Source organism: Bos indicus, chromosome 14 (genome assembly GCF_029378745.1).
Source record: "Bos indicus isolate NIAB-ARS_2022 breed Sahiwal x Tharparkar chromosome 14, NIAB-ARS_B.indTharparkar_mat_pri_1.0, whole genome shotgun sequence".
NCBI lineage: Eukaryota > Metazoa > Chordata > Mammalia > Artiodactyla > Bovidae > Bos > Bos indicus.
In genome coordinates, this window is record NC_091773.1 from 8,249,474 (window position 1) to 8,263,635 (window position 14,162).

The window sequence follows — 14,162 nt, forward strand, 5'->3', positions numbered from 1 at the left end:
ATCCCATGGACAGAGGAGCCTGGTGGGCTACAGTCCATGGGGGCTGAAAAAGAGTCAGACACGAATGAACACCCGAACAACAAAATTCTCTTCACAAAAGAACTCTCGGGCTTTTTTTTCTTTCAATGAACACGTGCCTTTCTTTTGATATTAAATGTCTCTTTTTCTATGGCATTTCAGATTTGGCTGATAAAAATTAGATTGTCATGTACCTTTGGAAGAAAGAGATCTTCTGAACACATGTAGGGACACATACACAATTTCTTTTATTCATCAAATACACATTGAGCACCACTGAATGCCTTGCACCAGGCATTCAGGAGGTCACAGTAAAGAGGACACATTTTCAATCCCTTTCCCCTGTCTAGGAATCCCTCTGCTCATTATTCAGAATTCCCTCATGAAAAAGGCACCGTCCTTCAGTCTGCAGCATCAGGTAACGAAATCATCTTCAAATACACAGTGAGAGCTGGTTCTGATTTGAAGGAGGGAATGATCTAGAGGGGAGTCGTGGATTTCAGTTTATCCTAGATTTTGTCTGATGCTCAGACATCTAAATAATCTGAAAGTCAGATACACTCTTCTCTTGGGAAAGAAGCTGGAGAGACAGTAATAAGAACCAAAAATGACAGGGAGAAGTCGCTTATCCTGACATGTTTTCCTGCTCTGATGCCCTTGGAAGCTCTAAAAGTTGAGGGAAAATAAGGGTTACAGAGTCAATCCAGCTTGGATTTGCATCCTGACTACCCCACTGACCCGCTGGGTGACTTCGGTCAAGCTCCCTTACCTCACTGAGCTTCCATTTCACATTTGTAAGAACAGAAATAATCATGGGCCCTTCTCAACACGACTTCCCAGTTTCCATGAGCTAGTGTAACGGTGCACATAAAGTGCTGAGAACAATGTCTGACATGTAGAAGGTACTAAATAAATGTAGCAGTAAATATTTATACTTTACTAATAAAATAAATAATAGCCTCATTTCCATTAATAACAACTTTCTCTTCCTTTTAGCATCAAACCCTTTTGGCTTTTCATCCCTGTTAAATATACTTCTGTTTTGAAACAACTGGTAAACTTCTGTCTTTGTACCAGAACTGAGCTTTATGGATCAGTAGACCCACAGTCTGCAAAATGGGTCCCTGAGGCAGAAAGACACATGCCCTGGGCCCAGGGACTCTTGCCACCCCAGGGTGACACAGACTGGACCCACTTCTTGGTTTGTGAACCCACTTCTTGTTTTGACTCACACTCAACCTGGACCCAAGGTTCCCTCAGAGCAGAAGGCTATCACAGGACACCACTCTGAGGGGTCAGAGATGTCGTCCGAGGGGACCCACCAAGTCCTACAACGCCCCAGCATGCAGATGGTCAGGTGTGAGGAGGAGGCTGGCTGAGTGCCCAGTGCCCTGCCCTGTCCGGGAGCAGCAGATTCAGTGCAGGGCTCAGTCGCTCCTTCTGAAAATAGACTGACCATGCTCTGACCCTGGTGACCAGGGACTTCTCCCAGGAACAAGAGGAAGTTTATCAGCTTGCATTTCTCACTGGGATGAGCCCAATGTACACCCTTCAAAGTGCAGGGGTGAAGAGAAACTTAACTGAAATGGGTGAACAGAAACTTAACTGCAACAATGCCTGGATTCATGGACACAACTGTCCATCCAAAAACCGAAACCAAACAACCATTCACCTCATTTAGCAAATATTCGGTGACCATGGTAGGCACAGGTCTTTAGAATGAGAGAGAGCTTTGGTATGCAGTGGTCAAAACTGCTAATTAGGGTCCTTCTTGGCAGGGCCCGAAGAATGGACCAGTCCACTGTCCTAAATCCCCTCTATCCTTCTGAATGGGCCCAGAGAGTCTGGTGGTTTGGTATCTAAAGAAGGAATTAGTGATACCGAAGATCTAGCTGATTCTGTTCCTTGGGACTTGGATCCAGCAGGACTTCCAGTGACTCAGACAGGCCGGATCGGGCTCGTGTATTGTCCAGAGCCGGGCACTTTCTTTGGAGTGTATGTGGGCCACTGCCAAGGAGAAGACCCACTGTCTGGGCCTGAGTGTGCCTCGATGGGTGCTTTGGATGGGTGGAGACAGGACAAGGGGTCATGGGCCTGGGCCTGGATCTGGGTCATTGGAAACGAGTGGGAAGTGGACAAAAGAAGGCTCAGTTGGGGCCTCAGAAGGCTGGCTGCTTTACAAGCACTGGGTCAGCCTCGAGCCCAGGTTCTGTGGCTGCTTAATTGGCAATCTCTGAGAAGTCAGGGTAGGAGTCCAAGTCGGCAAAAATATCGTTGGGATTTCGACAGCTCAGATTGCAGAAGCAAGCGTTAATCCACAGGGCCTGGCGGGAGAAGCCGGGCCCATCGGGACACTGGAAGGAGATGCTGATGGTCTTGGACTTGTAGGGGATACAGCACCGGCTGTCGGTGCACACCCCGCAGTACTTGGGCCGGTAGGTGCGTGTGCTGGTGCAGCCGGCCAGCGTGAAGTTCACGGGCGCTTCTGGCTGGTACACGGCCAGACACTTCTTCCCTTCCTGCGGGAAAGGAGGTTTCAGTTGAGATGCTCAGAGGATCAACAGTTTCAGCTCCAAGCCCTCAATTCTTCCCTTTTCACTCGCCATGCACCCCATCTTACTTTCAGATCTGCAGCATCTTCAAACTAGGAAGGATCACCCCAAAGACAAACAGACCCAGCTGTATTATGCAAGAGGAAACCGAGGGCACAAAGGGACTGCCTTGCCACGGGGCAGCTCTCTCAACCTGCAATTTCCCTTCTTTCCTGCCTCTGCCTTGCCAATGCCCAGGTCAGTTTCTCCAACACAGGATGACTTTGTGGGCTCCTTCAGCCTGCCAAGCGCCCCCTGCTGGTTAGGGGTAGAGCCATCATGGCCTCCAAGACTGGACTCATTTAACCCTAAACTCCTCCTCCTCTGCCTCCCATAGACTCTCACACATACTTTTCATGCAACTTATTCAATTGGACTGGCATTATTTAAAGGGAGCTCTGTGGGGATATGGGCCACTCAAGGGCGAGGCTCTTTCTGCATCCCTACAGTCTAGTTTTCTGCCTGGTACATGGCTGTTGTTTAGTTGCTAAGTTGATTCTGATTCTTTTGAGACCCCCATGGACTGTAGCCCGCCGGACTCCTCTGCCCATGCAATTTCTCAAGCAAGAATACTGCAGTGGGTCTCCATTTCCTTCTCCAGGAGATCTTTCCGACCAAGGGATCGAACCCATGTCTCCTGCATTGGCGGGTGGGTTCTTTACCACTGAGCCACCAGGGAAGCCCCAGTAGGCATGTACTAAACTCGTTGAATGAATGGCTGTTCTGGTCAACTATGTACCAGCACCCTGCCTGAAATGAGGGTAGAACAGATCCAGGCAATGTGTGGGCCTGAAGCTTATACAGTCTGATAGCTATCTGCAGTGAAAGTCACTCAGTCATGTCCAACTCTTTTCGACCTCATGGGCTATACAGTCCATGGGATTCTCCAGGCCAGAATACTGGAGTGGGTAACCTATCCCTTCTCCAGGGGATCTTCCTGACCCTAAACGCCTGCCCCTCTCTGGGAGGCGGACCCACCTTGATGTGTGGCCGGAGGTCCACGTCACACGGCCGCAGGTTGCAGAGGCGGCTCTCCTGCTCAGGCCAGCACCGGGTGTTGACATTGGAGATGCGGGTGGAGACCCCCAGGCCGCAGCTGGTGGAACAGGGGCTCCAGGGGCTGGTGTACGCAATGCAGTTCTTGTGCCACGGCTCTATCTCATCCATGTTCCCTGCAGATGGGGACCAGGTACCTGGTGATTTCCCAGTCTCCATCAGCCCCCCAATCCCTGCCGTCACAACCCTAAGGGCTGGGGTCCCTGAACCTCAGCGAGTGGGCAGTCCCTCTGCTTGGAGGTCAAGTTGGCTTCTAACTAGCACGGGTCCCCAGGGAGAAGAGAACTTGTCATGAGTTCCTCATACTTCTCCAGAGTGAGGACCATCTTTAGAGAGAGGTGACCTGAGTCCAATCCCTGCTCAACCACCTACAGGCTGTGTGATTCTAGACAACTTACTCTGGGCCTCAGGCTCTTCTCTGGAACAATAACATCTGCCCTGCGGGGCTGGTATGGCAATAAAAGGGTCCAGATATTGACCAAGTACACATCAGGCATCTGCAAGGTGCTGGGAATAAAAGGGTAAAAGACACCGGTCCTGCCCCTGCAGAGATGACATTATCTGGGGAAGGTCAAGGGAAGTGCCTGCCCCAGTGCTAGAACTTCATCTGAGTGATGCTCAGGGCATCGTGGCTAAGGGGACACGCAGGCTTCAGGGGCAAATTGTCTGAGTTCAGCTCTTAGCGCCGCCCCTTAGCATCTGGATAGCTTCCAATAAACTGGCTCCCACCTCCGAGCCCCAGGCTCCCCACCTGTAAGTGGGGTTGACAACAGCACCTCCCTGCCTCCTGTCCCTGGTTATGGATAGAAAATACAGGTTCAGGCATGTGACAGGGCTCAAAAGCTGTCCCCATCCTTAGTAAGCCCTCAGGAAGTGGGAACTGAACCCCAACCCTTGGCTGGTTCTTTCAATGGATGTATCCTGGCAAGCAGAACACGGCGAGTGCTCCTAAGTGTCTAAGAAATGGAGTGAGCTGAGAGGTGGAGATAGGTGAAGAGCCAGGGAGACCAAGGAGCCATCTCACAGAGGGATGGAGCAAGATACACAAGAAAAGGACTTGTGTATTTTTATCAGGAAGCCGGTCCTTCTTGATAAAACACAAGCCCAGAAGCCAGAGAGGGGAGCCTGCACGGAGAGACAGCAGGTGCGCTGGGGAGATGGATCTACGAATGCAGGGATGAATGAGTGAGAGAAGAGGATGCTGGGAGACAGGAGACAGCAGAGGCCTTTGAGGACGGACGGACTGAAGAGAGGAGGCGGGATGGGAGGGAGGCGGCGGTGGGGAAGGATTTGCCGAGGAGGATAAAAGGCTTTGGTTTTTAGGTCACCCACTCGGCAGTGCTCGGTCAGGCGGCGGTCACTGGGCCACACACACTGATGCGGTGGGCAGGCGGCCGCCGCCGCCCCCGGCCCGACCCGGTGGCTCTGTTCTAGGAGGCCCGCTGGGGACCGACTGAGCTCGCCATCCCCTCCTCCGCGGGCTGGAGCGGCCCTCCCCGCGCCCCGCGCCCGTGCCCGCACCCACCGGAGGTGCCCGTGTGGCGCGGCGCCGTCTTGCGGGGCCTCCTGGCGTCGTCTTCGCACACCCACTGCTCGCAGCAGCGCCCGGGCAAGCTCACCCGCTGGGGCCGACGGCACCAGAGGCGCGGGGGCCGCGCGCGGAGGCACAGCGGCGTGCAGCCCACCGCGCCGCCCACGCACGTGCAGTTGTACTTGCAGTTGGGCTGGAAGGACTGGCCGTTGTTGTAGCGCACGCCGTCCAGCACGCAGCCCACGCCAACCACCTCTGCGGACACAGGCGCAGAGGGTCAGGCCGGCCGAGGGGCTAGGCGGACCCGCAGGGCAGCCCCCTGCCGCTGCATCACGCGCCCCCGCACCCCACCCCACACCCCACCCCCCGGGGTCCCCATCGTGGAGAAGGGCCTGGCCCGCTGCTCTGGCCAGTTTGGTGGGACCTGAGCGGGGGGTGTGGCAGCCCATTTAACCTGCGCAGAAACACCCGGTGCTGTCTGGAGGGCTGGACGGAGGGGTGGGAGGCTACAGCCTGGCCAGGACTGGGACCCCAGGCAGCTAGCCCGGTGTCCTGTCCCAGCAAGTGGCACAAAGCCTGGTCCTGACAGTTATCCACCTCGAGGGTCACAGTTTGTGAGAGGAGGCCGAGGCGATGGGAAACCCGTCACAACACTTTGGAAGAGACTGGGTTCATTCAATGCCTGTTTGTGGCGTGTGGTAGGTGGTGGGGATTTAGTAGTGAAGGAAGGAGACAAAAGCCTCGCCCTCAATGAACTTGTGCTTGTGTGCTTAGTCACTCAGTCGGATCCGACTCTTTGGGACCCTATAGACTGCAGCCCGCCAGGCTCCTCTGTCCATGGGGATTCTCCAGGCAAGAATACTGGAGTGGATTGCCATGCCCTCTTCCAGGGAATCATCCCAATCCAGGAACTGAACCCAGGTCTCCCGCATTAATGGCAACCCACTCCAGTATTCCTGCCTGGAAAATCCCATGGACAAAGGAGCCTGGTCGGCTACAGTCCATGGGGTCGCAAAGAGTCCACACTGAGCGACTTCACTTTCACTTTTCACTTTCATGCATTAGAGAAGGAAATGGCAACCCACTCCAGTGTTCTTGCCTGGAGAATCACAGGGACGGGGGAGCCTGGTGGGCTGCCGTCTATGGGGTCGCACAGGGTTGGACACGACTGAAGCGACTTAGTGGCAGCAGCAGCAGCAGAGCGTTGATGGGGACATGAAAGCAGGGAGTTGGGAGAGGGAGGGGCAAGGTTGCAGATTTAAACAAGGTGGGTAGCCAGGGCCTCAGAGAGGTGATGATGTTTCAGCAAAGATAGAAAGGAGGCAGGGAGCTGAGCTGCCCAGGTGTTGGGAGAGAAGCCTTCTAGGCAGGGAAGGGACGTAGGCAGCTGGGAAGGCCTGGGGTGGGAAAGGGTAGGGGAGGGAGGGACAAGGGCTGGAGGCAGGAGAGAGAGGGCTTCCCCGGAGGCTCAGAGGAAAACGCAAAGCTCTTAGAGCCTGGAACTCCGGTTGATACACAGTATGTGCTCAGTGAGTAATGATGAATCAGTGATATGAATTATGCTTCACAAAAACCTTGATGGTGCTGAGTTGAGGACAGACCGACGGGGTTTGGAAAGAGTCAGAAGGTCATGCTGGGGAGTCCAGATAAGAGGCGGTGGTGCTTGGACCAGAGATGGGCAGCCAGGAGGAGAAGGGCCCGCTTCTGGGTCTATTTGGAGGGACTCGCTGACAGGTGGGATGTGAGGATGAGAGGAGAATCAGGAAGGACTCCTAGTTCTATGTCCCAAGCCCTGGAAGGAGGGGGATGCTCTGTCCTCAGAAGAGCAAGGTTGGGGTGGGTGGCCTCAAGCTCTTCCCTAGACTCGAGATGCCTGGTTGACTTCAGAGTGGAGCCAGTTCTGCAAGCTTGGAGCTCCAAGAAAGATGTGGGAATACTGGGCTCTGGCCAGCATCCCAGCCTTCCATGTCAGTCCCATTCTGAGGACGGTGTCTAGAAGTGCAGACAGAGATGCCAGGGCAGCCAGGGTGCTCACCCCAGGAGGGCTGGTCTGCCAGTAGTTCCAGTGTATCTCCTGGATTCACCTGAAGCTGAACCATCACCACCATCATCATCCCTGTATCTCACAGGAGGGAAGGTTCTTGGTCACCCGACCCGCTTTGTGTTAGGCTTCCTTGCATTGCTGACTTCATCTCAGAAGGAAAAGGGACCATGTCATCACCTGCATTTTCACCTGCTGCACACCTGCGTCTCAGTGAGGTTGAGTCACACACCTGAAGAGACAGCGCTCGGCTCAGCGGAGCGGAGGGGACAGGATCACAGCCTGTGGGGATGCTGGGGTGACTGCTGGCTTTCCTGGGAGGTGATTGATCTGGGGGAGGAGGGACGGGCAGGAAGGGCGCTAACACTGCCCGTCCCATCTGGAGCCAGGCACCATCTGATAAGTAACCTCACGCAGTCTCACGGTGACTGTCCTAGAAGAGCTTTGTTTTCTTTCTTTGGCAGAGGGGGAGCTGGGTGGGTGAGGGGAACAGTGATTCGTCTGCTCAAGGCCCCCCAGCTGGTGTCTGATGAGGCTGTACCCCCCCAAGCTCTGACTCCACTGTCCATTTCCTTCCATCGGATACCAGTAAAGGAGGGGAAATAGGAAAGCAAAACAGTGAGTGAATCACCTAGTGAATCACTCGTCTTTTGTTCTGAGTCAGCCTGGCCTCGCCCTCTCACTCCAGGGACAGAGTGCGCTCGTGTGTTGGTGGATGGGAGATGGAGTGCTGAAGGCAGTCTCTGCCCCTGGGTGTGGGAACTTTGGGTGGCAAGGGCACTGCTGGGTGCTGGGAGCCTTTGCACAGTGGTTCTCATCGCCAGCGGCACAATGGCACTACCCAGGGGGGCTCTTTAAAATCATGATGCCCACACCACACCCCAGTACCTGGGGGTGGACCTGGGCTTCGGTATTTTTAGTTTTTTATTTTTTGGCCTTGGTAGCTCCGCAGGTGAATCCAGTTTGCAGCCAAGATTGGGACCATTTGCCTCCGGAAGTTGTTCACAGTCTCCTGGGAGGTTTGGGAGGTGGGGGCAAAGATGGATGGTGGGTGGCAGCGATGGCCCTACCAGCGGACTCTGGCACCCCTTCCTTATTCGGTTTCTTTACAGCTGATTGAAGGACCAGCTTCTGATCAGATGGGGAAGCTGGCCAAGCCTCCTTCACCATTCAGACTTTCGGGTCCATTCAGGCATGACCTGGTGGGCTTTCCTCTTATTGAGGGACTTCTGGGAATTCAAGTCGCCTTGCTGTGCCACCCAGACCTTTACTCTTCTCGCTCCACCCCTGGTCAGCTTCCTGGGAGCAAGGACAGTGGGCCATGCCTTGTTGTAACCCCACTGATGTACCATCACTAACCTGTGTTCATTATGGGTGAATGAATCAGTGGGTAGAGGGATGGAAATCAGGTGGGGTTAGCCCTACTCTGTATTGGGCTTCTCCCATGTATCAAGTACTTGACATCCGAACCACCCAAAGAGGTAGGCATTATTCATTGCATTTTCCTTGATGAGGAAACTGACATTTAAAAAGGTTAAGCAGTTTCCCTAAACCCATTGTGTTGGTTGATTATGTTGCTGAGGTTTGAACTTAGGTTGTCTAGCTTCAAACACCATGTGTGGATTTTCTGTTCCTTTACTCATCAGAGGAGGGAGTCAGAGCTTGAAACTAGCCCTGCCCCCCAAACTCTGAGGATAACCCTAGACAAAGCTAAGGGGACGTTTACAAAGGAAATTTGAAGCAATATTCAAGAGCAACTGATCACATTTTAGGCTCCTGTGAAATTCTTTGTTTAGCCTCAGCCATCATACAGAGTTGGTTCGATCAAGCTCCTTAAGTGACGTGCCCATGATCACGTAGCCAGCAAGTGGCAGAGCCAGGATTCAAAACCCCAAGCCTGTCTGCCTGTACATGTCATGATCCTTCCAGCAAACCACACTGCCCTCAATCCTGACCCAGTTGCACTGAATGCAGACTCATATTTGCACAACCAAAATAGCCAAACAGTTTAATTCGGAGGTCACTCTCTGCCCACAGATGTATTTAGCTTGGCTCATGGAGTGTGTTTTAAAAATGTTTTGAATGCGTTGCCAGAATTACAAATCATACATGAACCTGGATTTTGTTTTCTGGATTCTCTTGAAAGGTGAGTAGGCTAGACCAGATCAGGCTCCCTTTTCTGCCTGACCTCAGTGGCTAAAGGTTACGTGCATTAGTCTGCCGTAGTCCCCACCATGCCCTCTTTGAGTCGTTTACGGCACTCTTGCAATTTGGTTTTTACTGCCTTGTCCTGGCCTAATTACAAGCACATCGCTAAGGACAGATTTAGCCTGTCCTGGGGAATGTCCATTGGTTGTTGGCCATCTGCTAACAGATTTTTCTATGTAAATAACCTCTTCTTTCTTTTTCCCCTCTGGCCCCCAAATATCTCCTTCTCTATAGCTCTCAGACCCTGGACTATTTTCTTTACTGCATTAGGGTTCCATGAATTTAGACACTATGGCAGTATTTCTGAGAAGATGTTCCATAGAACATGGGGGAATCGTATGTGTGTGTGTCTGTGTGTATATGGTGTGCAGGTGGGTGATTGGGTAAAAATCTGCCTGGAAAAAAGTATTCACTGTGCAAACAAGTTTAAAAAGTCTTCCTATGATAGCTCTGTTTTTGGAATTTCACAATGGATGTGGACATTTGACACCTCTGAAAAAGTCTGTCCCCTTGTTGAACCTTATTTATTCCAAGGTCTGTAGACCTCTGTGACTGGAGAACCCTTGGCCCATGTCATATTTATTACAGTATCCTGAAATCCACCGTCTGCTTTCCAAATGCAAGGAAAGAAGCTACACGGAGACTCATGATGAGGGGGAACCGAGAGGCTATGTTGAGTGAAGAGGTGACGTATAAGGAGGTAGGGGAGTGGAGTAGAGCGAGGTGATTTTCCAGGTCCTGGGTGGTAGAGACAGGCAGGAGAGGCACTTGTGGGTCCGCAGAGTCTATGGGTCCATGAGAGAATGTCTATAAAATTGTGGTGCCTGGCATGTGGTGAGGTGTCAGTGCAACTTTAGAGACTCATATAGTCACAATGAGTTGCCTTGAAGGACAGCTGTAAAGAGGGAAAGAAAGGAAACAGTCCCGTAGAAGTGGAGGGGACTCTGGTGCAAGAGGGCTCAGCCTGGTCTCCTCACCTGGGTACGGGGAGAGAGTATGTGAACGACTGTACACTGTGGCCGTCAGTCTCAGAGCCGAGTATGAGTGTCACCCAGGGAGCTTGTTGAAAGTTGTCGATTCCCACCCCCACTGCCAAAGAACTGGAGTGAGTGGGGTGGGGCTCAGAAAAACATTTTTAACCAACATGTCAGATGATTCTATGCAGATGGAATCTGCAAGCTCTCTTTGAACACGCTAGTTTGTGGGGCTAATAAGTCTCTGTAAAAGGGGGCAACATGGAAAGATGGGAGAATCAGTGATGGTTACTTGGAACGCAAGATGACTTGATATGAAGGTTGAAGCAGGAATTAATGTCAAAAGAGCAGAAGGTGCTCATAGATTAACCATAAATCCATAAGTATCTTGACTTGAAATTATATGTATAATCCTCATCAATGACACTTCAGGAAATATAATGAGTTAGCTGAAGATACAGAGAAGGCAATGGCACCCCACTCCAGTACTCTTGTCTGGAAAATCCCATGGATGGAGGAGCCTGCTAGGCTTCAGTCCACGGGATCGCTAAAAGTCGGACATGACTGAGTGGCTTCACTTTCACTTTTCACTTTCATTCATTGGCGAAGGAAATGGCAACCCACTCCAGTGTTCTTGCCTGAAGAATCCCATGGACGGAGAAGCCTAGTGGGCTGCAGTCCATGGGGTCGCACAGAGTTGGACACGACTGAAGCGACTTAGCAGCAGCAGTAGCAGTAGCTGAAGATAAGAGAGTCTGCTGTGTGTGAACATGCAGAGTCATGGGCATGAGGAAAGCTTGATTCAGCCTTAAGGGAAGGAGTCCTTGAATTTATGAGGCTTTGTGTAAATTTTCAGAAGTTAAGCTGCTGCCATGATGCCTATTTGGGCTTCCCTGGGGGCTCAGACAGTAAAGAATCTGCCTGAATGCAGGAGACCGGGTCCAATCCCTGGGTTGGGAAGATCCCTTGGAGAAGGGAATGGCTACCCACTCCAGTATTCTGGCCTGGAAAATTCCGTGGACTGTATAGTCCATGGAGTCTCAAAGAGCTGGACATGATTGAGCAACATTCACATCACTTCCTGATGCCAGTTTACCTCTTTTCATCATACTGATCATGTATATTGAATAAACGCTCATATGTTCAAGATCATATGACTCAAGGCCAGCCCAGATAGAAGCAGGAGACCAGAAAGCCTCAGAAAGGGGGTCTCTGGGAACAACAAAGGAAATGATATTACCCTTTGAAGAGCAAACAAATAACAAAAAGCAATAGCCTCTCCCCCAGCATGGGGCTATTATAAAGACCAAGAGCAAGTAGAAACTCCAGGAAAAACAAAAAACTTCATAATAAAGGAAATTCAATCAAGTTTACTACCTCATGCTTCAGCAAAAACCATTTACATCGTCCTAATATTGTACATAGTGGTCAAATAGTGGTTTATAATAAAAAATGTGGCAATGATATTGGAAGCTGCGGAGGGCAGTGTCAGGCAGTATTAAGGAGCTAAGTCATCAGCTATCATATAGGATCATGCACAGTTACAGATTGTGCACAGTTGGTATTTTAAGCTGATCAAGATATAACAGAAGAGATGCATTGAATAGTTGCAATTACCAGAAGAAAGGGCTGAAAAGTTAAAAGTGACTGTAGTGAACTAAAGGAAGGTGGGTGGGTGGTAGGAAGAGATGGTTTCAGGCTGCTGCTTTTTGTTCTTTCAAGGTTACTGAATGTTTTAATACCAGATTATGTTCATTGACAATGTTACTAAAATAGCTGGAACCCCGCAGGGTCCTGGTGCCTCTGGGAGGTCACGGGCGGCCTGCAAAGAGTTCTACCTCGAGGAGAACAGAACCAGGCTTAGGTCTCTCCTGGTGGATCCTTCTTCCCTGGACTCATCCATGGATGGAGGCCAGAGAAGACAAGGTCCAGATGCAAGAGGAATGCTGCGTCCCTCCCTGCTCAGCCTCTGGCCCGTCATCATGGACTGGGGTCGGGGGGAGTGCGTTTGGGTACTTCCTGCAGAACCAAGCCTGGCCAGAGGAAGGGCTATGGATGGCGGGGGGTGCTGCGGGCCAGAGCTGGGGGCTGGGGCTGGCCGATGGTGGGCGGGGCTGGCCGGTGGTGGGCGGGGCTGGCCGGTGGTGGGCGGGGTCTCACTTACGTGCACACACGCCTACTGCGTACCTCGGGTGGTCCCCGCTGTAGTCGCAGTAGAGGCCGCGGTGGGGGTCGCAGACCGCAGCCTCTGTGCAGTTGTCTCCCAGCTGCTGGGCACACATCTTGCAGCACTCGCAGCCATCCGTGATGAGGCTGACGCCCAGCGGGCAGCGTGGCGGGGCCGCTGGGCACTCGCACGGCCACTTGCAGAACTGGGGGCGTGAGGAGGTGTCCTCCAGCGGGGCCGGGGTGGGGCCCATGGCTGTGGGAGCTGGAGGGACGGCCTGCGGGGGAGAGAAGATGTAAAGGAGGCTGCCCGGAAGAGGGGTCCCAGGCCAAAGGCTGGCGGTCGCCTCCCCATCTTCACGGGGTTCCAAAGGTTTACGTCACATTCCATTTCTCTGCCGTGCTTTGGGTGGCCAGACACCTCCTGTCTCCTCACCAGCATGGAGGAGCTGGCATTAGCACACGTGAAGCCAGCTGCCCGAATTCCCCTGCTTGGGCGTGCTGGGTCAGGCTCCGTGTCAGCTCTCTGAGCCCATGGGTGTCTCCTTCCCCTCTGATCATCCCGCTACCTGGGAGGTCGGTGAGTCGGCCTCCTTTGCAGATGAGAGAGCTGCGGCTTTGAGAAAATGCCTTCTGATGAGTCACGCTGTGGGTGCAGCCCCAAAACCCGACTCTCTCTCCACCCCATTGCCCTTTTCTTTATGTCCTAAGGATCCACCCTCTCTGTGCTAAGGGTCCTTAAGAGCTGACTCATATATTTTTTTTAAATTGAAGTATAGTTGATTTACACTGTTGGATTAGTTTCACGTATATTCAGTTACATATATTAACTGTATTCATTATACAAATGTGTGTACTGTGTACACAGTTACACACAGTGATTCACATTAGGAGGTTGGTTGGTTGGTTGGTTGATCAGAGGCTAAGTCATGTCTGACTCTTTGCCACCACTTGGACTGTAGCCCGCCAGGCTCCTCTGTCCACAGGATTTCCCAGGCAAGAATACTGGAGTGGGTTGTCTTTTTCCTTCTCCAGGGGATCTTCCTGACCCAAGATCGAACCTTTGTCTTCTCCATTGGCAGGCAGAGTCTTCACTGCTGAACCTGCAGGAAAGCCCTTTATACATAGTCTGTATGTGTTAATCCCAAACTCTTAATTTATCCCTCCCTCTTTCCCTTTGGTAACGGTGAATTTGTTTTCTATGCCTGTGGGTCTATTTGTTTTGTTAATAAGTTCATTTGTATCTTATTTACAGCTTCCACATACAGACGACATGCATATGTACAGCCAGGATTCGGCCAGCCGACCTGTCATCCTATTATTATCATTATTAATTCCTTTCCCCTCTGAGCACCGGGAAGGGGCTGCAGGGGGCGGCGGTGGCAGCGGGTGTCCAGCCTCGTGGTTCCTGCTGCTGGCCTGCTGTGCCCCCGTGGGGAGAGGACTGATCCTGTGTCCAGTGCCAGCCCTGTAGAGAGGGGTCTGATTTTGTGCTCAGTGTGGTGGACACCCACTCCACTTCTCTCCACCCATGCTCCTTCCCAGAGCCGCATTCCCATCCACAGGCAATATATTCA

General features: G+C 52.1%; 1 protein-coding gene across 2 annotated transcripts in view; it reads right to left on the reverse strand.

Moving 5' to 3' along the window:
- Window positions 1–219: 219 nt before the first annotated feature.
- The window catches only part of CCN4 (cellular communication network factor 4), a 32,075-nt gene continuing 18,132 nt past the window's right edge, over window positions 220–14,162 (reverse strand). Inside the window, exons 2-5 of one of the 2 annotated variants that reach the window (XM_019974105.2) lie at window positions 12,584–12,863; window positions 5,191–5,451; window positions 3,588–3,781; window positions 220–2,537 (exon numbers count right to left, since the gene is read on the reverse strand). In XM_019974105.2, coding sequence (XP_019829664.1) covers window positions 2,238–2,537; window positions 3,588–3,781; window positions 5,191–5,451; window positions 12,584–12,863 — 1,035 coding nt within the window. In that variant the 3' untranslated portion in view covers window positions 220–2,237. The remainder of the gene's footprint in view (window positions 2,538–3,587; window positions 3,782–5,190; window positions 5,452–12,583; window positions 12,864–14,162) is intronic. The other variant, XM_070802420.1, reaches the window with a different exon arrangement.